At 38.4% G+C, this 26625-nt stretch overlaps 1 protein-coding gene across 2 annotated transcripts; it reads left to right on the plus strand.

The window, feature by feature from the left end:
• The first annotated feature begins 2812 nt into the window (after window positions 1–2812).
• Window positions 2813–19847, plus strand: LOC149412794 (uncharacterized). 2 transcript variants are annotated; one of them, XM_089645573.1, is made up of 5 exons: window positions 2813–2969; window positions 6484–6679; window positions 6930–7095; window positions 9773–10549; window positions 18421–19847. In XM_089645573.1, the coding sequence occupies exons 1-5, from the start codon at window positions 2914–2916 to the stop codon at window positions 18618–18620; spliced, it is 1395 nt and encodes a 464-aa protein (XP_089501699.1). In that variant the 5' UTR covers window positions 2813–2913; the 3' UTR covers window positions 18621–19847. The 2 variants fall into 2 exon arrangements, with proteins under 2 accessions (XP_089501699.1, XP_089501700.1); XM_089645574.1 differs by having other exon boundaries at window positions 18398–18443.
• Window positions 19848–26625: the final 6778 nt, after the last annotated feature.

Here is a 26625-nt window from a genome sequence, read left to right on the forward strand (position 1 = left end):
GGCTCCTCTTGTTGCTCGCAAAAATGTGAACAAGATGTCATACTCAGATCATTTTGTCAAAAAATCGGATATAGCGGGTATAGAAATTATAGGATTCATATATAAAACATGCATATTATATTTATAGTAAGTAGAGAAAAGTCGATGTTTTATAATCAAGTTGTAAAATAATATATTTGAGCGCTTACGTTGCTAACGCTGGCTAAAACTTGTACGATACATCAAAATAATGTACTACGGAATTCTATATCATAAAAAGGCCTATAGAAAAGTTCTGAATGGTAAATGTCTATCTCCTAAGGATAACCCCCCCAAATGCCGGGTACATGTCAGCTAGTATAAAATAAATTAACCAATTATTAATTTAATCCGGTACACATTTGGTAGAATATAATATACAAAAACACAAACTAAACGAATATTCGTCAATTTGAAATACATGAGATATACTGAGACTAGTGATGTATAAATTCCCGGGAATTTATTTCTGGGGAATATTTCCGGGATATATTCCCCTGGACGGGGAATTTTGATTTTCACAACATAATACCTCAAAAAGAATAATATTTATTAAATAAAAAATAAAATATACACACATATGGTATATATAGAGCAGGATAAATCCATAAAAACTATTCCCATATATATAGAAATAGGATACAAGAGAAAAATAACAAAAAAACACTGATCAAAATTATTTTAAAGTGAGTAGTGTCTCTATATAATTGTATACTATACAGTATTAGTAGCCTATATACACTTTATGCTAGTAAACGGTACATATAAAAAATCAATCGTAAAACTGTAAAAATGACACAACTTCACAGATCGTTACTGTTCATCTGATGATACCGATTAGACACGGACACTATCAACTTCGCTTCCACTTTCACCTTCATATTCTTCTTCTTCTTCATCCGACCCGGACGAAATTGTTGCCGACTCAGGATTATCTACGTTTTCTTCTTCCTCAGCACAGTCAATTGGATGTTTGCGTTTGCGAGTACCAGATACGTTTGAAACGTTATGATGCGAAGCAATCTGCTCATCCGTGGAAGAAAGGGTTTTCTTGGGAGCAACTTGAGAGCCTCTTTCAGAGGAAAGAAGTTTCCAATTGTGTGCCACAAATGTTATTTTCCCTGCTCTTTGAGTTGTTAGACGATTCCTCCGTGTTGTATGAATGCGACTAAACGTGCTAAAAGATCTCTCAGTGGCTGCTGAAGTAATGGGAGCAGGCAATATTCTTATGGCAACCTGTGACAAATCAGAACATCCGCACATCCCCTTCCACCAGGTCACTGGCGTGATTTTATCGACACTTCCACAGGAAAGCCTTGCTCCATGATTCTACTTTAGCCCTATAATTGGCTAAATCAACAAGAACATTTGCACTATCAACAGTCTCCATATGACTTGCTACTTGGTCAATGAATTCAAGTGCTTCAAGTTGCTGTGCGTGGCTTGCAGATGTCCTTGGGAACCTGGATCTAGTAGGGCAGCAGCCAGATGTATTGGAGCAATAGCAAATTCTTTGCGCTGTGTCGCCTTTTCCAGTATTTGCGTCTCTTCGGCATGTGACAGTAGAGACGCTGGAAGAGTTTTACTTAGACTGCTCTCAATATCCTCAAAGGGGGGGGGGGGCATAAGTGGTAGGGAAGTCCCTAGATCAGGGGATGTCGTCTTATATAACTGCTAACACTCAATAAAGCATCCAAGAGAAGTGTTGAAACCATTTTATTAAAAATAAAATAAATTCCCCGTTTTCGGGAATTTATTAGAGGTCGGGGAATATTCCCCGGGGAATATTCCCGGGTCTACATCACTAACTGAGACCAATCAATGTACAGAGTACAGATTGAGTTCAAATGATATGAGATACTGTAAGAAGGGAAATTTTTATTATTATTACTGCTATAATGTTTATTATAATTATTTTTTTAATGGTGGGGGGTGGGCCGTTGAAGATAAACATACTTGGAAATTAGGCGGTGAGCCAGAAAATGTTAGCAACCTATATATGAAAAAAATTAAAGCCATAATATTTTGCACTGGAGTTCTGGAGTTCTCACTGGAGTTCTTTGTAGGTTGACGGCCGGCATAGTCCAGTGGTAACGCATTGGACTGCCATTCCGAAGGTCGCGGGTTCGAACCCGGCGTGCGCAAATAAATTTTATTTGATTAATTTGTGTTATCTCACAATTAATTGATTAAAATAATATATAGTATATTTGCGGCACGTTCCAGAGTGGAAGATACTACCAGTATCGCCCTGGTGTAAGACCACCATTCAGAATTGAAACGTTGCTCCAAATGGCTTTAGCCGTGTTTAGTGACTAGATCTGAATAGCCAGGTACTTCCCCACCTTCCTCTTTCCCTTCCCCATTTACCTTCAGCCTCACAACATCCCCCAATTGGGGATGCCATAGTCTCACTGGCTCCAGACGGGAGCAGTTGGGACTCTTGTGAGGTATTCACTATAAAAAAAAGGCGAAATATTGGTCAGTTCACTTTAGGAAATTGATTTTTCAATTATCGTTTTGAAATGTTTCAATTATAAGAGACTAAATTTACTCAAAATCTTTATTACACTAGATATTTTTTCACTTTAAAAAGATAACTTTGATTCAGAAATATGTTTCCGAAACAAATTTGTCGATTACCAGAATGTTTTGACTGGTTTTGACCATGTTTTGACTTTTGACTGGCAATCACTAACTACACGATAGGTATGGAATATCTATGGTATGTCATGAGTGGTTTATTTATGGGTATATCTATGGAAAAGTCATGATTTGATGTTTATATTTTTTTGACAGTTCAGAAGTTCGGTTTAATTATTTGTAATCGAAATTTGATAAACTTGATTTAAATAATTTACTTTGAGGGGCGTTAATTGAAATAATAATCTAAAGATGTCCTCTATTTATTCCTACTTATTTAAAATGTATAAATTACTTCTCATTGAATGGTAAGACAGATTCTAATATTACGAACTTCAATTATAATAAAAAATAACAATAATATAATGTTATTTTTGTAAATATCCAGAGCCTCAATCCAATACAAATTATTTTTTAAACTAATGTTTGTTCTTTTACTATTTTTTTAAATTTATTTTCCAAATTAAGAACCTACTTCACAAAATGGGTTTGTCACTCGGGTGATTTTCGGCATATTATGCCGAGTTTGTAAAACGTCTTGAGAGATCCCCATAATATGCCATTTTTGACTCGCAGAATTCAAACATTTACGATTTTTTTTTAAATCCTAAAAATACAGGATAAACGGTAAAATATAGGCGAATTCATTGGCTAAATACTACAATAATCAGTTTTTATGATTACTTCATAGGTATTTGAGGGCTAGAAATTTCCAACTCGAAAGCCAATCACTCAACTCATATTGCAATTGTTGACGCGAGCACTCGAGTGGTTGGTTTAAATTTTATTCAAAAATACTTTCGAACTTTTGCTTTTCCCCAGACTGAAATAGTCGTCCCTCATTGTGATACTGATATAAAGTGTTTTTTATATAATTTGTGCGTATTAGACAACGTATCCTATTAACAGCGGTTACTATTAAAAATGTATCTAGCTATTCTGGGGAAACTACATATGGTATATTAAAAATAGAAAATATATCCTTAACTGTTGGACTTTTAATAGGTACAGATTATAGAAATTACACTGTGTTTCAACTTAATTACTACAAGAAACAACGATTTACGTCGGGATAGATGGTAAAAGATTCAATATAATTCCATTTTTATTCAATGACAGTTCAAAATTTACTTTATAAAACAATCCCTTTGCCGCCATTTTGGAATTTTTTTTGTGTAGAGTGACTCCTTGCAAAGTTGACTCGTTTCAATCTGAATACGCATAAATTACTTAATTACCCCAAACTGAGAACCTTAAGACCTATTTTGTGCAGATAGATAGTTCTATTGTAGCAGTTGTTGAAATAAATCGTAATTTCCATAACCTGTGCCTAAAAGTGCAACAGTTATGTATATAATTACCGAAACAAGTAGGAAATTACGAAAGTAGAATCAGCTGGCGATAATTTAGCGTCAGCCATCAAGAAGTTGAAGATGAGATGCGTCTAGTGATGTATAAATTCCTGGGAATTTATTTCTGGGGAATATTCCCCTGGACGGGGAATTTTGGGAATTTTGATTTTAACAACATAATACCTCAAAAAGAATAATATTTATTAAATAAAAATAAAATATACACATATGGTACACATAGAGCAGGATAGATCCATAAAAACTATTCCCATATATATAGGAATAGGATCCAAGAGAAAAATAACAAAAAAACACCGAAAAAATTATTTTAAAGTGAGTAGTATCTCTATATAATTGTATACTGTACAGTATTAGTAGCCTATATACAATTTATGCTAGTAAACGGTACATATAAAAAATCAATCGTAAATTTGTAAAAATGACACAACTTCACAGATTGTTACTGTTCATCTGATGATACCGATTGGACACTGACACTATCAACTTCGCTTCCACTTTCACCTTCGTATTCTTCTTCTTCTTCATCCGACCCGGACGAAGTTGTTGCCGACTCAGGATTATCTACGTTTTCTTCTTCCTCAGCACAGTCAATTGGATGTTTGCGTTTGCGAGTACCAGATAGGTTTGAAACGTTATGATGTGAAGCAATCTGCTCATCCGTGGAAGAAAGGGTTTTCTTGGGAGCAACTTGAGAGCCTCTTTCAGAGGAAAGAAGTTTCCAATTGTGTGCCACAAATGTTATTATTCCTGCTCTTTGAGTTGTTAGACGATTCCTCCATGTTGTATGAATGCGACTAAACGTGCTAAAAGATCTCTCAGTGGCTGCTGAAGTAATGGGAGCAGTCAATATTCTTATGGCAACCTGTGACAAATCAGAACATCCACACATCCCTTTCCACCAGGTCACTGGCATGATTTTATCGTGGTAGGGAAGTCCCTAGATCAGAGGATGTCGTCTTAGATAACTGCTAACACTCAATAAAGCATCCAAGAGAAGTGTAGAAACCATTTTATTAAAAATAAAATAAATTCCCCGTTTTCGGGAATTTATTTCAGGTCGGGGAATATTCCCGGGTCTACATCACTAGATGCGTCTCTGGATATTTACCGTTGTTTTTAATATGACTAGATAATCATGTTTTGCCTTAAAACTTATCCCTTCCTTACTATAGAAGAAGGATTGAACAACTACAGCTTGAATAATGTCATGAGCTGAGTCTAACAAACATTATACATATATTCATTTACGGCACTAGCTTTTGCTACTGTAAATCTGAATGCCTCAGATAATATGATTTGTATGTTATACCTTATTTATTGCAACACACACTTTTTCTATATATTTGGCCAATGAAGGAAACCTGAACAAACTGGAAGTTATTCAAAATATGCAAGGCAAAAATGCAAAGGTTAATTAATCAAATGAGAGAGGACCTGAGTTGGATTAAAATAAAAAAGAGACTGCTGTATAATATGTTAGTTTTTTATATGTACATACATAAAATTAAAATTAAAATTATGAATAACCAAATGACTAAATACTTTAAGGATGAAACAGTATTTAACAAAAATATACATAATTATGAAACAAAAAATGTTAATAGAGTTAGTTTGCCGCATATGAGAAAAGCAGAATCACGTAATGCTAGGGTTTTTTAATAAAAAGTATTTAAAAAAAAGTCAGGTTTTTTAAATGCTTTATTCAAAGTTTATACATTTTCAGTTATGAAAATGTGAAAACAATATAGTAAAAACGAAATAAGCAGCTCAAAAACACGACCAATCTCAACTGCAGGCAAATTCAAACTGAGTAAAATACATCGCTAACTTTCACAAGCGTTACTCGTGTTAGCTAAAAATATAACGCTACAAGTCGAAACCGGCGAGCGTCACTCGGGCTAGCAGAAATTGGAACGCAAGTAGCGCGCGAGCGTGACTCGTTTAAAAGCATGAAGCCATTAATCTGTAGTTATATGTCGTATTCTAATTATTAATAAATAACTACTGAATTTGGTTGAAGCGGTTTATTATAACATATCGATCTCGATGTCACGGTTGCTGGTACTGTACTGACGATTTCGTTCACGCTGTTGCTTATAAAGGTGGAAAATAAAACATTCTCGAACATTCCAGTTGCTACAGTAACAGATATTAAAAAGTAAAAGAAAATCCAAGAAGCTTGTTTGGCAAAAGCCGAAACTTCTAGAATGACGTTCGAATCAAGTAGTGTCTTACCACTACAAATCTATGGATTAACGATGTATGAGGAAATGCCTGAAAGTCTGAAGAATGAATGTATTTAAAAAAAATTGTTATGCTTACTACAAAAATATAATTTTATGAATAATGAAATTTAACCATGTATATGTTAGTTTATATACATAAAATGTTATATGAACTAATTCAATAGACAATATGTAATAACAAACTAAGGCTTTTTTCTATTCAGCTACAAACAAGAGGTGAAACTGGAAAAGATGTATCTTAAACCCAAAGAGTTGTTTCTTCGGGAGCCGTCAGATGACGGCTGTGCGGTCTGTGGCAGCTCGGGCCAACTTTGGAACATACACCCACAAGGAAAGCACGCACAGAACTCCACGCACGAGGACTATTCACTAATGTTACTGTCCTGCTTCTATATCAAGGTATATATTCACATTCAATCATGCTTTCAAGAAGAAGAAAATTCTATACCCATTTTAAATCTATATTATTACCTTTCACATAGGAATCCTTATAAATCACAGCGCATTTACTTTTAAAAAAGTCGAAATTATTTGTACCTATGAAGGTTTATTTAGGAAATTTTTATATGTATATTTTATCAAAGTTAATGAAGATTTTGTTGGTCCCATCTCTCTTGTTACAACAAAGTTGGAGTGTATTTTGTTGCAGTTGGTGGACGCCAGTGGCTGTGGGGGCCTGTGTGAGACTTGTGTGTCCCGTCTGAAGGACGCCGCCTCATTCCGGGCTCAGGTGGAGGCAGCGGGGGCACTCCTCCAACAGGCCAAGGAAGAACCCACTGTACCCCAGTCCCCGGAGCAACAGCCAACTGTTGAAGGTATATTTCACCATACATAGGATATTCTCATCTTCCTCCCCTTGTCCTATTGTTAGGGTCTGTTCCTATTGTCCTCCCGTCCATTGCGGGCATCGTCCTCGCACAGCCACAGGGCTTAATTACAAAACATCAAATATTCATTCATTTAGGATATAAATTTATTATTTTTATTTAATGATCAGGCATCATTCTGCTGCTGCACTCATATCTGATTTCATTGTAAGTTCAACAGTAATTGAGTTGTTTTAACTTTTAAAATAAGTTAACCCTTTCTTCTCTCCAAATAATAATCCAATGGAGCTCTAAATTGGTGTATATTAGTAGCATCGATGACATGTTGTGGTAGTTTGTTCCGTGCATCCAGGGCCGGCGCTGGGCCAAACGGCGCCTGGTGCTAGTAAAAGCCTCAAGTGTTAGGTATTATCATCACCTTGACAAGTCGGCGGCCGGAGCAGATTGCTCCAATTGCGACTGCACAGGGCTGGCCCTGCATGCATCCACTACTCTATTTGCAGGGAAGGGTTTCCTAGGATTGGATGCAAAAGGTGTTTTGTTAATTATTTGTTAGTGTTTATGGAGATTTATATTTTTTTTGGTGGTGAAGATTTGTTGGATGCCAGGGCAACTACAATGTTCAGATAAAATTTTGAAAGTCTCAATCAAGTCATCCTCTTCTCTTTTTTCTTTTAACTTTGGTAATCTTGGTTCATACAAAATCGTCTCTGTACTCTCTCTATTAGATCTACATCCTTCGCAAAATATGGACCCCGTATTTGGAAAGCATGTTTCAGGAGAGGTTGCACATATGTTTTGTATATTTTTTTAACATCAAGTCCGGTGATAGGTCGAGGAAGGCTTTTCTGATTTTTTTTTAATACCTTTATTTTTCCCGATTTTTACATTAAGTACATACAATATTATAAAAAATCAATAAGAAAAATGGGAACCCATTAGCCGCAGCCTGTGCGTGGGTAATATAGTTAAATACATTATATTTTTGTACCTAGAAAGAAACAAACTTTGGGCATATAAAACAAAAACAAGATTACAATTTGTCTAAGCCGTTTGTATAAAAAGTGTTTATAATAGTGTATAGTAGTGATGCCGCCGGGTCTCATTTTCGGGAACCGGGTACCCGTTTGAGGAACCGGGCGGGTACCTGGGTTTTTAAACATTCAAAAACCCCGCCGATCCAGGTACTGGCTGCAGTGTTTCTCTGTTAGATTCGGTGGCCAGCACCGGCGTCTTGATTTCAAAGTCAGCATTCACGTACAACGCCGTGACCACCAAGTACCCATCATTGGCACATGACGTCCAAGCGTCGGTAGTAAGCGCCACGGCGTTTACAGCCCCTAGCTCCTTGGCGATGTCATTTTTCATTTCCACACCCTTCTTTTCTATGTGGGTTTTAATGGTGTCGGAATACACTGGTTTGTAGCTAGGCTCCATATAGGCTACTAGCTCCCTGAAACCAGGCCACTCCACTATTTCTAATGGCAAGTGGTGCCGCGCAATCATCGAAGCAGTCAATTTAGTGATGTTTTCTTGTCTTTTGGCATCACAAGTCCTGTCACTTGTTACTCCAAAGAAAGTAAGTGTTGGCTGCTTCTTGCAGCCAACTTCGTTGTTTTCGTCTTTTTGATGGATATTTTTTAGGTGTTTGCCCATAGCACTTGTCGATCCACTGTAAAGCATTTTCGAATTGCAAAGACTGCACAGCACTTTTTGTTCTTCTGGTAGCTCTTTAAAAAAATCCCAAACAAATGACACCTTTCTTTTTACTGCACTCGTCATTGTAGCTGCTGTTTTAATAATCACTCGACAATTATAAAAAACACACTGATTAATTAGCACACGTTGGGCGAGCGCGTGGTAGACGAGTTTTGGTTTGTGCGCATGACTGGGTAGGGTGGGGGTAGTGGGAGACATGCAGCCCGTCGGTTCACGCGACTAGCTCGCAGTCGACAGCAGTCAGCAGTCTACTCACAACAAATGACAATGACTCACAGCGCCGGATGCATTTGTGCGGGATAACGTATCGTGTTATTATACCGAGACACAACTGTTTCGACGAAATAAATACGAGACAGCTCGTTATACCATTGTTTTATTGTGTCTACAGTTAAAATAAATATCAAGAGGTCGTAAATAAATAGAACAGCATTCATAACGTAAACAATTCAAAAAAATTACATGTCTTGAAATTAGAGCCGGTTCTTGCTGTCAGAACCGGGTCTCCTTCGGAGAACCGGGTCCTGTGGGAACCGGGTCGGAACCGGGTACCCGGCGGCATCACTAGTGTATAGTGAAGTTATAAGTCTTTAGTGTAATATTAAGTGTATAGTTTGTGAGAAACATATGTTATTGAAATTGCTCTTTTGACAATCGCAGCGATATGCAGTTCCCATTTCAAGTCTTGTGATATGGTAGCTCTTATTTACAGTTATATATGAATTTTATAAAATATTGTATCTCTCGATTTTTTGTAGCTGTTTTTAACCAGGAATCTATTGAGCCCGAGACCCCCTGGACCCTTGAGTCCCTGGCTGGGTCCGCCAGCCGCATGATTTTCTCTTTTTTGAGGGTTTTACAGCCCAGCAGTGATCAGCTTTTCTCAAACTCCTTTAGAAATAGTTGTATATGTTGTAAAATTCAATTTAATTCCTTGCGTTTGCAGATAATCCCAGACCTGGACAAGAAAAAATCGAGATTAAACTTTCCGATGATAATTTAGAATTCTGGAATGATGATTCAATAAACAGTGACAAAGAAGAAGATCAGAAAACGAATTTGCAAGAATCGAAAGACTGTTTGAGGTTAGAATGGACCGACCAAGAACCATTGAAAAACAACCTTAAGAGTAAGAATAAAGGCGTCAAACGAATAGAATGGATAGACCAACAACAATACCCAAAACCAAGCACCTTCAGACTTCCCAGATTAAAACCAGACTCAACCGAGTGCCCAGTTTGCAGCGAAGTGTTCCCGGACCGGAAGAAATTGCGGCTGCATTTTGAATATCACTTCCCGCGTTTTCTGTGCTACCTTTGTGGAAAGATCTTTGCTAAAAGATTCACATACCGAGAGCATTTGGAAAGTCACCAAGCCAAAAGGTTTCCGTGTCTGCGATGCAAGAACAAGTCCTACGTTACTAAAAACGGATTAAGACAGCATGTAATAACAGCGCATAAAAATGAGATGTTGTACTCTTGCCCTAAATGTCACGTTAGGTTCTGTAACAGTCACAATAGGAAAGAGCACTTGCTGAAGGAGCACGGAGTGTGGACTAACCAGTTCCCTTGTCCCGAGTGTTCGCAGAAGTGCCGCACACCCGGTAGACTGAACCAACATGTGAGGAACGTGCACCGTAAAGAGAAGAATGTATCTTGTCCCGAATGCGGTGCATTTTTCTTCAGCAATAGAGAATTAGAACGGCATTCACTCTCACACAGTGGTGAGTTTTTTTTTTTTTTTTTTTTTTTTTTAAGTCGGAGGCGGTTTACTTAAGTTTCCCGCGAGCACTTAGGCCATAGGCCCATTGTACTATCTCCCATTTTACCTCATTCCCTTGCCAGTAACCCGGTCCCTTTAATGAAGTTCACCAGGGCTGTCATTGGATATGTGGCGATGTCTTCTGGTTCCACACTGTGTCTTCCCAGGTATCTGAGCCTTATTCCCAGCAGAGCGGGACATTGGCACCATAGGTGAATTGGAGTCTCTTCCTCCTCTTCACATTTCCTACAGATGTTGGTGTTTTCCACTCCCAACAGTTGCATGTGTCTCCTGAGATGGCAGTGTCCCGTTAATAGTCCTACCAGTTCCCTCAGTGAGTTTCTGTCCATATCGAGTAGTTGCCTGGTTCGGTTAGGGTCCGGTCCGTTTATGAGTACTTTAGATTGCCTCATTCCGGGTGCCTTCTTCCATTCCTTCCAGTGTTGGGATTTGACCCACCTCTTGATATGTAGTTTGGTGTGGCAAGCTGCTACTCCTACGGCCGGCTCGGATCCCGCAAGTGGTGCTTTCGCCCCTTTCCTTGCTAGTTCGTCAGCCCGCTCGTTGCCCTCAATACCTTTATGTCCTGGTACCCAGAGCAGGGTTACTTTATTGATGGTCGCCAGTTCTATAAGGATAGTCCTGCATTCCATCACCAGTCTGGAGTCGCATCGGTTACTTTCCAGTGCCATTAAGGCCGCCTGGCTATCTGAACATATATTTATGTTCTTATTTCTGTACCCGATACTCATATTCTCCTGTGCGCAGGCTAAGATGGCTTTCATCTCAGCTTGAAACACAGTGCAGTGCATTCCTAGAGGTATACTGAGTTCCCTCTTAGATCCCTGTAGACAGACCCCGGCCCCTGTTCCTTCCTCCATCTTGGACCCATCTGTGAACCAGATTAGTTCCTGTTTGGAGTTTGGACCTGGGACCGAGTCCCATTCCTCCCTTGTGGGGTACGTCACTTTAAACAGCTGTCCGAAGAAGTATTCGGCTTGCTTGCCGTCCTGCTTCATCTCAGCCGTCGGACTAATTGCCCTCAGTCTTATTCCTATCTCCGTGTGACTGTTTCTGGGCAACTCTCCTCTCCATTGGCCATTGCAATGTAACCTGTAGGCTGCCGCCATCGCCGCCCCCTCTATTTCTATGTTTAGTGGGGGTAGGTTCAGCAGCACTCCCATGGCTAGTATTGGAGTGGTTCTCATGGCTCCTGTGATGCTTCTGCATGCAAGTCCCTGTATGTGATTGAGTGTGACCATCACTGTTTTCAGTGTTGTTCTCCTCCACCAGACCAGGGCTGCGTGCATGATCCTTGGTTTTACAACGGCTGTGTAAAGCCATTGCATCATTTTAGGTTTGAGACCCCACGTTCTGCCGCAGATTCGCCTAGTTGCCCACATCAGAGCACAGGCCTTTCTGCCTACAGTTTCCACCTGGTTTTTCCAGCTCAGTTTGGCATCTATGATGACTCCGAGGTACTTAACCGTGTCAGAGGGTTCTAATTCCTTTCCATAGAAGGTTGGATTGCTCCATCCTTCTAGTTTCCTTTTACGCGTAAAGATTACTAGTTCTGTCTTGTCTGGGTTGACTGACAGTCCTGTTTCTTCACACCATTCTTCCACTGTTGCCAGTGTTGACTGTATAAGGCCTCGGGTTGTGTCTGCATCCCAACACCTTATTATGGTTGCAATGTCATCCGCATATCCTTGCGTATATAGGCCCCTGTTGTTGAGTTTCCGGATGAGGTTGTCCACCACCAGGCTCCACAGCAAGGGTGATAAGACCCCTCCCTGTGGACACCCTCGTGTCACCAGCACTTTGATGCTTACCTCACCCCTTGTCACCGTAAGTATCCGGCCTGAGAGCATGTTCCTCAGCCACCTTCTGGTGGTTTTGTCGAGTCCATGTCTTTCTGCCGCTTCATCAATGGATTTAATAGTGGTGCAGTTAAATGCTCCCTCTATATCCAGGAATAGCCCTACCGCCAGTTCCCCAGTCGCTTGTGCCTGCTCCAGTTTGTACACCAACCTGTGCAGTGCCGCGTCGACTGACTTACCTGCTTGGTAAGCAAATTGTAACTCGTGGAGGGGCTTCTCTTTCAGTGCCCCGTCCCTTATGTGCCTGTCCATTAGCCTCTCCATTGTCTTCAAAAGAAATGAGGTGAGGCTAATTGGGCGGAATGCACCTGGTTGGTCGTAGTCAGCTCTCCCCGGTTTGGGTATGAACACTACCCTTGTCTTCCGCCATGGTATGGGGATGTATCCGAGGGCACAGCATGCCCTCAGGATCTTCGTCACCGGAAGTAGGATTGTATCTAGGCCCCTCTGTAGAAGTGCCGGAAAGATTCCATCCTCTCCTGCGCTTTTAAAAGGGTCAAACCCTCTGATTGCCCATTTAACTCTGGAGGGAGTAACTATTTTAGCCGCAGTGTCCCAGTCCTTACCTTCCCGTGTAACTCGGGCTGGTGGTGGACCGGTGTCATCTGCTTCTAACTTTTTGTAGCCGGGAAAATGTTTCCCCAGCAGTACCTCCAACTCCTCCTCCCAACTGTTGGTAAATCCTCCATCTGATTTTTTTGAATGGGCCTTTTGCTGCCCCTGGGTCTTTTGCAAGAATTTTTTGGATTCTTGCAGTCTGTGGGATGGTTTCCACCTCCCCACAGTATTTCTCCCAGGAGCATGTTTTGGCTTTCTGGATTGCCACCTTGTACTCTTTCTGGTATTGCTTGTGGGCATCCCAGTTTCCTGACTTTTTGGCCTTGTTGAAAGCTTGCCTTACTATTTTCCGTAGCTCCTGCAGTCTTCTGCTCCACCACGGTGTTTTGTCCCTGGTACTTGTCTTCAGAGGGCAGCTATTTTCGTATGCCCTTATCATTGAGTCCCTCAGTACTTCTACTGCGTCCTCAATTTCTTCGGGGCAGCCGTATTTAGCTGGGAATCTTGTCATTCCTATATTTAGTTCCTCCGAGTATCTAGTCCAGTCAGTTGCTTTTGGGTTCCTATATGTATCGGTCCCCGTTTTGCTTGTTTCTCCCTCTAGTTTAAATTCTATGTGTCGGTGGTCCGACAGGGATGGTTCGTCCGATACTCTCCATCCTGAGATTCTCAATGTTCCTAGGGTCAGGTCTATCACCTCCTGTCTGTTACTTATAACGAAGGTGGGTTCCCTACCTCTATTAAGAATCTCAAGGTTCACTGTCATCAGGTATTCCAGGAGGTCCTGTCCTCGTTTGTTGATGTCCGTACTCCCCCACACAGTGTGGTGCGAGTTAGCATCTGCTCCGAGTATCAGTTCCCTACCCTTCTCCCTGCAGTCCTGGACGAGTCTCGTTATTTCCCTTGAGGGTGGTGGTTCCACAGAGTCATAGGGCATGTATGCTGATGCCACAACTACTTCCCTGCTTCTTTGGTCCAGCGTGACCTGTAGCTTCACAGCCACTAAGTCCCTACTGCAGTGTTCGGGTAGCAGTGTGCCAGGTATCCCTCTGATGAGAATACAGGCCCTGGGTCTGTCCCCCGACTCGTTATAATAGAGTAGACCTTGGTTCATGTTTAGTCCTCTGACCTTCCCCCTATAAGTCCAGGGTTCTTGGATCAGCGCGACGTCCACACTGTCCCGGGTGACTCTACTGCTAAGCACTGCAGTCGCTGCCGGACTGCGGTGCAAGTTTATTTGAATGAACTGTAGGTTTTTAGCCATTACTGCCTAATCCTTGGGTCATTCCTCCTATTTACGCTCCTCGGTGTTAGGAGGGCGCACCGTGAAAGTGGCCTTCCTTATCCCGACATGCGCTATTTTCCAGGTCCCCTGATGGTCCCTGCATTTCCACGTCTGGATCCCCTGGGGGATCCCGCCGCGTTGCGTCCGTCGGAGGTCCTTCTTTACGGTTCCCAGAGGGCCCCTCAAGGGAAGAGTCCACCAGGGTGGTCCCATCTCTCCTCTCCACTTCCTCTTGGTTCCTCAAAGGCCCCAAGAGGGATGAGTCCACCGAGGCGGCCTCAACTCCTCCTTCCACTCCCCCTAGGTTCCTTAAAGGTCCCTCGTCAGTGTTGTCTTTGTTTTTGCAGTCCATATTTGGTCCCACGAGTATCTAGGGAAATAAAAGGTCCACCCCAGCAGAGCCCCGAATGCCGGGGTAAGGTCTGTATACTCCGAGATGCGACCTTGTGTCTCGGAGGAACCGTTCGTGACACTGTTCCCCAGTGTCATTCAGCCCTGAGCACGGTATCCCACACCTTAGCTTGGGATGGCTATTGCAGGTCGTGTTTCCACTCCCTGAGCGATGGGTTCGCCACACTCCCTACGCTAACCAGTGGTGAGTTACTATTATTGTCACATATACTTCTTTAGATGATGACTATTACCACTGTAGACATAAACCCTAGAAGTTTCAAATCCCCTTTCAAATCTGATCAATTCAGATTTGAAAGAAAACTGATGCTGACTAGGCGTCAGATGGGTAATTTTTTTTGCTAACATTAACTCACACGCAAGGCCCTGAGGAAAACAATTTCCCTTAGAGCTAATATCATCGAAGATTCTGTGTGGAGATGAAATTGATTATCTGGTGAGGAAATATAAATATACACCACATTACATTTAATCAATCAGTTCCTTTTTGATTAAATAGTGGGTATTAGCGATGGGCGGAATCGATGAATCATCGATGGTTTACTCGATCTTTTTTACCATTCGAAATATCTCGATTCATTGTCAGAATTAATTCGAATGCAACTCCGAGACAATCGTTTTGAAACGTCATCGAAAGTCGTCGCTGTGATTGGTCAGAAATAATCGATGCCAGCCAAGCGTTGTGATTGGTCAGAATTAATTCGAATGCAACTCCGAGACAATCGTTTTGAAACGTCATCGAAAGTCGTCGCTGTGATTGGTCAGAAATAATCGATGCCAGCCAAGCGTTGTGATTGGTCAGAATTAATTCGAATGCACGGTCCGAAATAATCGTTTTCAAATGTCATCGAAATTGGAATCGAGACAATCGCTCTGAAATGTCTGAAATCATTCGAATGTTCAGTCCGAGATAATCGTTTTCAAACTGTCAGAATTCGTTCGAAAACGCAAATCGATTCTCACATTCGAGAGGTTATATTTCGAGATGTCAAAATATCTCAGATTACTTGACAAACGAAGTACATTGTTGGCTGCCTACTGAAGCATGTTGATGTTATAATCAACCTCGTGTGTGAATTGTAAATTATGAATTAATACTTTTAGGTGACGATTTACGTTTCCAGTAGGTATCGTTTATGTGTAAAAGATTTTCATGGTGATAGTTTTTCACAATTGAAGGTTTAATACCTACCTATGTTATTTTTAGGTTATGTATCATCTATTCGGGACATTCGGGTAGTGTATATTTAAAATAAAATAAACCAATAACTTAGCAAACACCATTTTTATATTTAATGCTGATCGGGTTTCACTACAACCGTAGCTTCTTCGGGCAGTATACAATATTCTGTATATATTAAACTCATCAAGTGACATGTGTTCGTTCATATAAACATAATATATCTGCTACCTATGCTACGAACAAATATATTTAATTTATTTGAAATTAACATGAATGAAACTAACATCGGTGTCTCTTAGTTAGTAATTAAAATGAAACGCTTTCTGTAGTAAAATAACTTTATTTACTTAATAATAATTTGTGAATTGCATACAAATTACAAATGAATGAATGGTTTGTTTTGGGTTCTAGTAGGCGCTTACAACGTACATGAGATTTAGAGGTTATTTTTAACAAAACGGCATATAATTATTATCTTATTATTAAGAGGTACATTATAAATATTATTAATGGGAATTTGTACCTACTGGCTACACTAGGGGCGGCTTGCACCATAAGTTAAATTTGATTTAAATATAATTTTAAACACATTATTTGATTTAAGTCGACTTGGCGTCTTGCACCACAAAATTTAAGTCGTTAAATGCGTTTAAAGAACTGTCAAAGTTAAATACCCAAAAGCGGCCGTTTAACCGAGTTAAACGTGTTTAGCTCTACTCTAAGCAGTACTGTCAAATTTTGTTTAGGTTATCTCTTCGATTTCTGATTGTGGTTAAAATCTATCTCATTTTAATTTGTATTCACAATGAACATTTGGGATTTGTATTCTGACGATCATGAAGAAATTATATTATAGAAATTATAAATAAATTATAATATAGTCAGAGAAGTAAACACAAGAACAAATTGATTTGAAACACTCAGTGCCAAGAAGTTTCAAAGAAGATTTCGTCTCAGTAAAGAAACGACATCATTATTAGTGCAAGAAATTGAACCTCAGTTAAAATTCAACGCCAATAAAAAAATCAGCGAGGTGCTCGTCACTTGGAGCTAACGCTCCTTATCGAGGAGTACTTTGCAAGGTTGTAAACTTCTAATCATACCTACAGCATTCTTATAATACTTTAAAACAATATAGTATGTAAAAGAAATAAAAAACAAAATTACTCGGATAATTGTTTTATTTTTAATTCCAACAACAGAAGCTCTTTTTGTCTTATTTCATCATTATGTCTATTTGCTTTAACTTTTTCTTCATAAAATAAATGAAAACACTATTAAACCACACACACAATCACATAATATTTTGACACTTCAAGTAAAATGAAACATTGTAGCTGTTTTATTTACGCGTTAATGGCGGTAACCACGCGGTAACTGTTTTACCGACGCGTTAAACACGTTTAACTAAAATTGCCACCGAACTGCGTGGTGCAGGACGCAACTAAACGCATTTAAGTTAAATGTATTTAGGGTCTTAAATACGTTTAGTTAAATACAATTTAAGATAAAATTTGCGATAGTTGGTGCAAGCCGCCCTAAGTAGCTATTCAGCAGGAGCTTACAATATTATATAAAACAGATATCAAAGTACAGCAAATGAAAATTACAGCACAATAACAATAGTAATGGACTTATTTACAGTACCTGTCCTATCCACCTAAATAACGTAAAGAAATTCAGAAAATATTTTTCTTTGTACTTAAAAAACTTGTATAATAATTTATTTTAATTGTACGTATGTAGATATTCGAATCTTATTAATTATTTATAAAAATGTTAATTGCATATGCATACATATTTGAAATTCGTGGCTAACAGGAATAATACTAATGTTGCTAGCAGACAACAAGGGAATCATTGCCAGGAATGAAAATTAGTGATTGAAATTTCGCTAATACCTGCTTACAAATTACAACCGGAATATGCAAACAATTTTTTTTACGATAGGAATAATCTTGATATTCAAGTTTCTATTTTCGAATTCTACCCCCCCCCCCCCCCCCCCGACGGAAAATTTTTTGCCCCTGTCCGTAGCTATTGCTCCCGCACTCCGAGCGATTCATTCGTATAAATATTTCGATCATTCCCATCACTAGTGGGTATACTACAATACAAATAAGATCCCTGAGGCGTATGTGTGGTAAAACCATGTACGATCGTGTGAGAAATGTTGAGATCCTTAAATAATGCAAGGCTGATGTAAGCGTAATGAGTAAGATTAAGAAAGGGACGCTTAAATGGTTTGGGCATGTAGAGCGAATGAGCGAAGAAAAGCGTGTAAGGAGAATATATGATGCAAATGTGAATGGTAGCAGAAGTCGGAGACGCCCGAGGAAGACATGGCACGACCAAGTGTATCAGATACTTGAGTCAGGCCATTTCAAGAGTCAGAATAATAGAAGAGTGATGGTTAGTTAATTAGTTAGTAGTGGGTATATAAAGTATTTTATTTTCATGTACCTAATTGTTATTATTAATATTTTTGGCTAGTCATTTGAAATTTTTATTTTTAGATCTCCGCAATTACATCTGTGACATCTGCAGTAAGGCGTTCAAGAACCGGAAGACCCTGATGTTGCACCTGAAGATCCACTTGAACATCCGGGACCACAAGTGCTTCTTGTGCGATGCGGCCTTCGTGCAGTCGACCTCTCTCAAGGTGCACGTAAAGTCGCACCACAAGAATGTACTAAATTTTAAGTCCAATAATTAGACTGTCCAAAGGGGAACATCAGGGTCAGCGAGCCACACTAGGGCGTCATGCGTCGCCTCTTCAACATCAGGGCTACGGTCCCTCACCATCAGCATCTAGTCCTCAGTCCTTCACACATCACCAATTCTTCCCACTTCTGCATCATGTAGATTACGACAGCAGCTGTGAGAGCATCTTATCCTATTGATATAACCAGAATTTACTAGGCAGAAAAGCCAGGCAGTCTCTCAGTGGGGTCGGATACGAGATGGGCCTCCCAAGGGGTTTTTATGTGATACCAAACAAGGGTTTTGACTGCCTGGAGCCATTGGAACTGTGACATATTGACGGGGCGATGTTTTTATTTATTTATATGCGTACCATTGTTATAGGTAAGTTGTTCCAGGAGTATAGTACATAACATAATAAACTGAGTATGAACAATGTAAGCAGGAACAATACAAGTTATCATAGAGAGAGTTTGGTTGTACAAAGGAGTTCAATAATTGTATATAATAACAAGACTACAAAATAAGTACTTAAGATTCTATGAAAGTAGTTACAAAGCAATGTGTAGTAACTTTGTTGATATCCATCTATATAAATAAAAATGTAAATGTTCATTTGTTCAAAATCAAAAACTCCGAAAGTCCTTCTATGAAATTTTGACACAATGTTGCATTCAAATGCGCATGTGTTTTTATATACCTATATTATCACCTGTGACACATAAGAACACGTTTTCTTTGTAAGACAGCGCCATTTGTTGGACGTAAAAGCAACACATGCTTTTTCTCTATCAGCTCAGACAGACTGAGCCACAGCAACGCGTGTTATTTATAAAAATAAACCTGAACAGTTTGTTGTAAAGCATGTTTGTATTTAGCAACCCTTTACCAGGTTGAGTGTTGTATAAAAGGTGCACATGAAGAAGTATAATCGAAATATGGAGAGTTGTACAATGGAGTTTGATAAGTGTATTATACTAATATTAATAATGTAGTTAACTCTGTAGTTAACTCTGAAATGTGGTGCTAATTTTATTAAGGAAATTAATGTAAATTAAATTTTGTTTTATTTTCCCATGCCGGGTTGAACCAATACCTCCTAGATCCCGTGTCTAGTGTCTCGGGGGTAACGGTTGAACCAGCACCACGTCGAACTTGTCAGTGATAACCACCAAGGATCAAGAGTTATAACTGGAAACAAATGATTCCTAGTATTTTCAGTGTTATAAACGCATGTAATGCAAATGTTAAAAATCAATCAAATTAAAATTAAAATTTTCAGCTACAAAACAATAATGTTGTATTTTTCAATCTTTCCAAGTCTAGAACTGCCCCAGTGAGTGGTTTATTTATGACCCTTTTCAGCACCATTAGAGAACGAAATTCAATAAATAACGAAAGGAATATAAAGTGCTGAGAAACAAAATAAATAGAGAGTCAAGAATAGCCAAAGAAACATTCTACCAGAATAAATGCGATGAGATAAACGACGACCTCAAAAGAGGAAATGTAGAGAGAGCTCACGCTGCGGTGAAAGACTTCTTTGGGATGAGAGTTGGAAAGGGTAATGCAATAGAAGGAGAAGACAGTAAAATACTCTTCGAAAATGACCAAATAGGAGAAAGGTGGAAAAGATATCTCGAAATGCTGTACAATGGAAAGGGAAATTGTGACAACGAAACATTGATCGAAAGAGAAAATGAGGTAGACGCAGATGATTTGGGAGATCCAATCACTAGAGAAGAGTTTGACCTCGCACTGAAAAATCTCAAAAATGGGAAAGCACCAAACCATGTATAAGACTGGAGAGATACCAGAGGATTTTGAGAAATGCCTAATTGTCGCATTACCAAAGAAGGTAGGCACGACGAAATGTGAACAACACAGAACTCTTAGCCTAATATCCCATGCCTCAAAAATATTGACTAATATCATTCTAAAAAGAATCGAACCAAAAGTAGAGAACATCCTTTCCGGAGACCAGTATGGCTTTAGAAGAGGTGTAGGAACCAGAGAAGCAATTTTGTCGCTACGAATACTACTAGAAAAAAGAATAAAAAGAAACCAAAACACATTCATCGCATTCATCGACCTGGAGAAGGCTTTCGACAAAGTAGAATGGAAAAGACTTTTCGAGATTCTGAAGAGAATTGACATAAAATATAGAGATAGACGAATAATCCAGGCGCTATACAAGAATGAGGCCGCTATAATTAGATGTGACAATGAAACAAAAGAAGCCAGTATAAGACAAGGGGTGAGACAGGGATGCTCTCTGTCACCTGTTCTTTTTAATGCTTATATACAGAGTGCGATTGATGACTTGAGAGAGAGAATGAGTCACAGAAAAGGTGTAAAGATACATGGGCAAAAGGTGGATATGATAAGGTTTGCTGACGATATTGCTTTGGTTGCTGAAAGCGAAGAAGAACTGCAAGAGGCCTTAACAACCATGCAAAGCATTCTTCAAAACAACTACAACATGAAGATAAACAAAGACAAAACAAAGCTGCTGACTGTAGGTCGAATGCAACATCAGATGATAGTAAAGATGACAGGAGTTCCACTAAAGAACACCTAGGAGTTTGTCTACCTCGGGAGCAAAATAACATGGGACGGTCGGTCTAAGAGCGAGGTCGACAGCCGTATACATCAGGCTAGGCTTGCATTCAATAAAAGGTCGAAAATAATAGAATCCAATAATATACACCTAAAACTGAGAATACTCCTCATCAAGACCTATGTATGGAGTATCTTGATGTACGGCTGCGAAACATGGTGCCTATCCGAAAGAGATAAACGGAGACTAGAGGCTTTTGAGATGTGGTCCTATAGAAGACTGTTAGCAATTTCCTGGAGAGACCATGTTACAAATGAGGAGGTTCTCCAAAGAATCGAAGGAGGAAGGCACCTGCTCAGGACCTTGTCCGAAAGGCGTGCAAGATGGATCAGCCATGTTATACGACAAGAAGGCCTCTTGCATGTCATAATAGAGGGTATGACCGAGGGGACCAACTCTAGGGGACGCCCACGCCGAGAGTACCTGGAGGACCTGCTGGTGGACGTGCGCTGCTCATCATATGCAGAAGTCAAAAGAGCCGCACAAGACAGGGAAGAATGGAAGAGGAGAGTAGATAAAATTGCTGCAAACCAATCCCAGGATTGAAACCAGAGAGAGAGAGAACGAAGCAACCAAAGTATAGGAGGGACAACCTGGAGCAGTAGGTTGTCTTTTAAGCGAGTAAGCATATCTTTTCATCTCAGTCACTAGAATGAAGTATTTGACGTATCTTTTAAATACGAAAATGCCGCCCGATCCTGCTGTTTATTTTGTTCATAGACACATATTCATTGAATTGTCGTACATAAACATGGTTTGAATTAAAAATTTACTGGAAACGAGAGTGTTTCTTACTTGCCACATTTTGTGAGACAATAAAAAGTCTTGAGGTTATATTTTTTTTATCAGAGAACTTGTAAATTTTCTTTAGAATTCGCAAGCCACCTTTATGAAATAAAATAAATTCTGGGCAGATTATAATTTTTTTTTTCAGAAACATACTTATTATTAATTTGGTTACAGATTTTAGCTACAATTTCTATGTTTTTTATGACATTGCTAAGAAAGAACTATTTTTGGCAGATTATTTTTTGTTCCTTCCCTTTTATGCTTTTCTTGTATAAATATAATATAAAAGATAGAAAAACAACATTATATGAAATTCTCAATGTCTGAATAATTCTGGCCTCGTCCGATATAAACAAAGCGAAAACAATAAAAAAATCTGTAGTAAGAGTGAGAAGGTTTTACTATTCTTTCGAAATGATTTCGAAATCCGTTCCATCAACGCCAAACTTATGTATATGGGCAGAAATAGATTTGATATTAAATGGCAAATCAAATACCATTTTGGCGGAACAAGAGTTGGACCTGTTTAATGAAAAGCCAATGCGAGACCACAACTCTTGACCCTTGCAGTGGTGGCAAATCCGTCAAAATAGATATCCACATCTGTACAAAATATTTAAAGAAAATTGTCATTTTGTTGTTACCAGTGGCGGCCGGTGGTCAAAATATGTGGGGGTTCACCGGATTACAACATTAAGTCATAAAATAAATTAAATAAAGGTACATACCTATTTATAAAGAAGTTCTATTCTCTGTTCATTTTGTTTAGCAAAGACCTCTATCAATGCTTAACACTGATAGTGCGTTCAGTCTGTCCTGGCTCAACGTGTTAAAAGATTTTATTCTTTTTAACGTTGAGAAACATCTTTAGCTTTCAACTGAGGTCATTCCAAAGGTCACGAATGGTGCACAAAAGTTTTAGTAATTTCACAGTCTCGGGAAAGTCTTCTAATAAACAAGTACTATAAAAAAGTTGTAAAATTGATAAAGCGCCGTTAGCTTTTGAAAAATCGTCGCGGGCGTAAATTGCACAGAGTTTACCTTTTAGGTACTGAACTTTATTTAGGAAGTCATACGTTTTAAGCGTCACATTGAAATCATGTTCTGGGAAATTTGACCTGTATCGATTTTTATTAAATAGCTCATTATGGTGTTTACCTTAGGCACGGTAGCCTGAATCCAATTGCATTCTGATGTCAACTTTTCCTAAAACCTTTAAGCTCAAAACTTTTTGTAAATGTAAATGATAAGAATTATGTTTTTTGATTTTTTCAGAAAGGTGAGTTACATCAGTAACACCGCTGATTGTCCAAACTGAATCAACATCGTAAATTAAACACGTAAAACAAAATAAACTATTCAATTGATCACATGCACAGAGCTACAAGCTTTGTTATACATTGTTTTGTTAAATGATCGAGTAAACTTCTTCGATCCAGATTTGCACTCTTATTTTATTATCAGTTCAGGTTTTAGGTGGACCGGCATTTTTTTATTATCACTTTGTTTTCAAAACTCGACCTATTATTCTTAATGTATTCCACATTCAAACTCATTCTTAATTTATACGTTGAACAAACACAAAAGTAATCATAAATTAGTATAACATGCAATTGATATGCCTTATTAATAATTGATATACAAGATCGATATAACCTGCAATTAAACTTCAAAACTTTCTCAGAGTAAGAAAAGTTTTAAATTCAAGAGACAATGCCTGGCAACGGCGAGTACTGACTGAACTGATAATAAGTAATCTGACCATCACTCATCTCTTAATGACAAGTTTTATCCTGTATGCTTGTATCGAAGAAGCGTAACATTCGCTGAAAAATAGCAGATGGTAAATTGAAACAACGATATCGACAATAATATCAAACATACGCGTTTTAGTTTAACTTTCTACTGAATAAACCGTTCCTTCTGATGTGGTGGTAAAACTCCGAACGCCGTTCTTGATATGGTATTATTTGCAAAGAATAGTATGTAATGGTATGGACCCACGCTTTCGACTGTTCCACAGAATATGCGACAAAGCAGTTAAATTTTGGATCGCAATCGAAAACGAACTGCTACGAACATAGGCACAAGTCAAAGTCGGTCTGCAAGTTAAGCGCGCTTAATAAGTAGGTACCTTTTGAATGAGATATTATAACCGAACCGAGTTTCGTATTGTGATTAGCCATGTCGGAAATCTTGTTGGTTGTTCGGCGCTCGGGAGCACATATTAGCTGGCCGCCACTGGTTGTTACATCTATTTCTTCTGAAAGAATTTTTCAAAGGAAAGTTAAGTATTATTGGACTGGAGATCTCGTATCAGCACTAAAATAACAAGTAAGTTGATTTTTACTAATGCAAATGAGGAAACTGAATAATAATAGTAATATAAAAAAATGTGAACATACATAGTGTTCTAAACTCGTAATACTAAATATTACAACTGACCCGATTTCCTCGAAAACTCAAATAAGAAAAAAAATTATACGACAAAATCGACTCCAAAAGTAATGTAGGTACACCAATTTCCCTGCTTATACTACGAGTTTCCGAACACCCTAAATAGAGTAAAAAATTGATAAGACATACCTACAGAGTTCATAAAATTGCCCTCCGTAAAAAACTGTGTATGGTGGGCTTTAGTTATTTGTTTAGTTAACACGTTGACTGCCACGGCAATTTTCAAAATTCCGGATAAAGTTTCACAATAAAAATATTCTTTTACTACTTGATTTTGAACATTTTTTAATAATTATATTTTCTGTTCGTTTATCAATAAATTTTCTGTTCTGTAAGCCAGCATTGATTTTTTGTTCTCTTCCCAGAAGCCATCTATCCATATTAGCACTGATACACTAAGAATTTTATCATATTTTAGCAAATATGGCAAGTAAACACACTAAGAGTTATCTCGTAGTCGGCGTCCTAACAAAGAATGCAATCTACAAGTTATCTCGTAGTTGGCAGTCAACGTGTTAAGAAGTTTTTTAGTTGTGTCTTGAATTCTATGAAGTTAAGATTAACATATTTTTTCTAGTTGTTTTTTTTAATCCGGGAGTCATTTGTTTGTAAGTTATTTGTTTTTGAGTTTTGGTGAATTATTTGGCATATTTTCATATCCCATGTTGAATGTTATTGGTATATTATGGTGTTTAAAATAAGTTTCGAAATTTTCGAAGCACATTGATTAGCGCACTTATTGCTTATTACTTCGGCCCATTTTTCTGTTTATTCAATGAGAATGAAGCAAGGATTGTGTCCAAGATAGAGTTGTCAACCCCAACTTTCAGTTTTACAGAACTCCCAGTTAGTTAACTGAATGCATTTTGTACATTTAAACACAATTGCATTAAGGACTTGCATCCTTATGCTTCTAAAGTGTTATGGTGGTTGCATCCTTTTAAAAATCGAAATCTCGTAAAGTATTGTATCTTTCTGCTACTAATGGCATGGTTATTCAGAGAATAAGGAAGTTGAGACCATTTTTTTTATTTTTTTTTATCATTGTTCGCATTCAAACTTAAATACTGGTATTTTTTTTTTTTTTTTTAAAGTTTGTTTTCATAGTTAAATTAATTCTCAAAGTTTAAATTTTATTAAGCCCGCCAAAACGAGCGGAATCCGAGCGGTAACAGGCGGGGTGTAGTGTGACGTCATTAGAACTGTGAAAACCACGTCGCTTAAGCATTATGTATGGAAAAAATTTTAATTCTTCAACAAGGAATTAAATACTTAGTAATTTTTTTACCAATGTTAACCGTCTATTATAATTGATGTTATTAAAAAAAAAAGAAAATTGATTAAGATTTGATAGTTAAATTAATATTTTAAGTTAGAATATTTGCTTTTCACGCCCGGTACGGTATTGCCGTCGCTACTTGTTGACGTTCCCCGCGCGAATTCAGGACCACCGCGCAGAAAAGTAGAGACCAAAAGTAAAATAACGGTTTACAGCCCAGTTCACTGTGAGACTTTTCTGAGCGGCCGGCGGCCTGAAGTGTATCACATGCTATGTGACATGTATAATAATAAAAACATCTAAGTTATGCAATAAACAACATATTATTATAAAGCACTATACGAATATGTATCTTTAGAAATCCATTTCATATAATAATAATAACAAATACGTACATATATTTGACAAACCCAAATAAACCTTTGGCCTATACACCTCTCTCATCTAAACCGACCATCTCTCATGTAATAGAAAGAGATGCACCATAGGTGTTCCGTTGTACGTACAAGTCACGACACATGTGACGACAGAATTCTTTCGACCAATCGTGGAGTGTATACAGTCTATTGCTATTGAATGCTTTTTCAAGATCGTTTAACTAATTCTAAGAATAATAATATAGAAATATATTTATATATTTAGAATCGATATTTTTTGATCTACATGAACATATTTTTTATAAGTCAAAATATTTTTCACTTAACTTCCTTATTCTACCATCATTAAATCATATCTTAAAATTTGGACTTGCATCATTCGTTTCATAGATTTATAAGACTTGTGTGGTGATCACTTATGTCTGTCTTCCAAACAGTAGCTTTTACATTTTTTATGCAACTCTGCTGTACACATATACATCCAAATTGATAGACT

This window comes from Hesperophylax consimilis, chromosome 22 (assembly GCF_061612785.1).
Source record: "Hesperophylax consimilis isolate HC1 chromosome 22, BYU_Hcon_1.0, whole genome shotgun sequence".
NCBI lineage: Eukaryota > Metazoa > Arthropoda > Insecta > Trichoptera > Limnephilidae > Hesperophylax > Hesperophylax consimilis.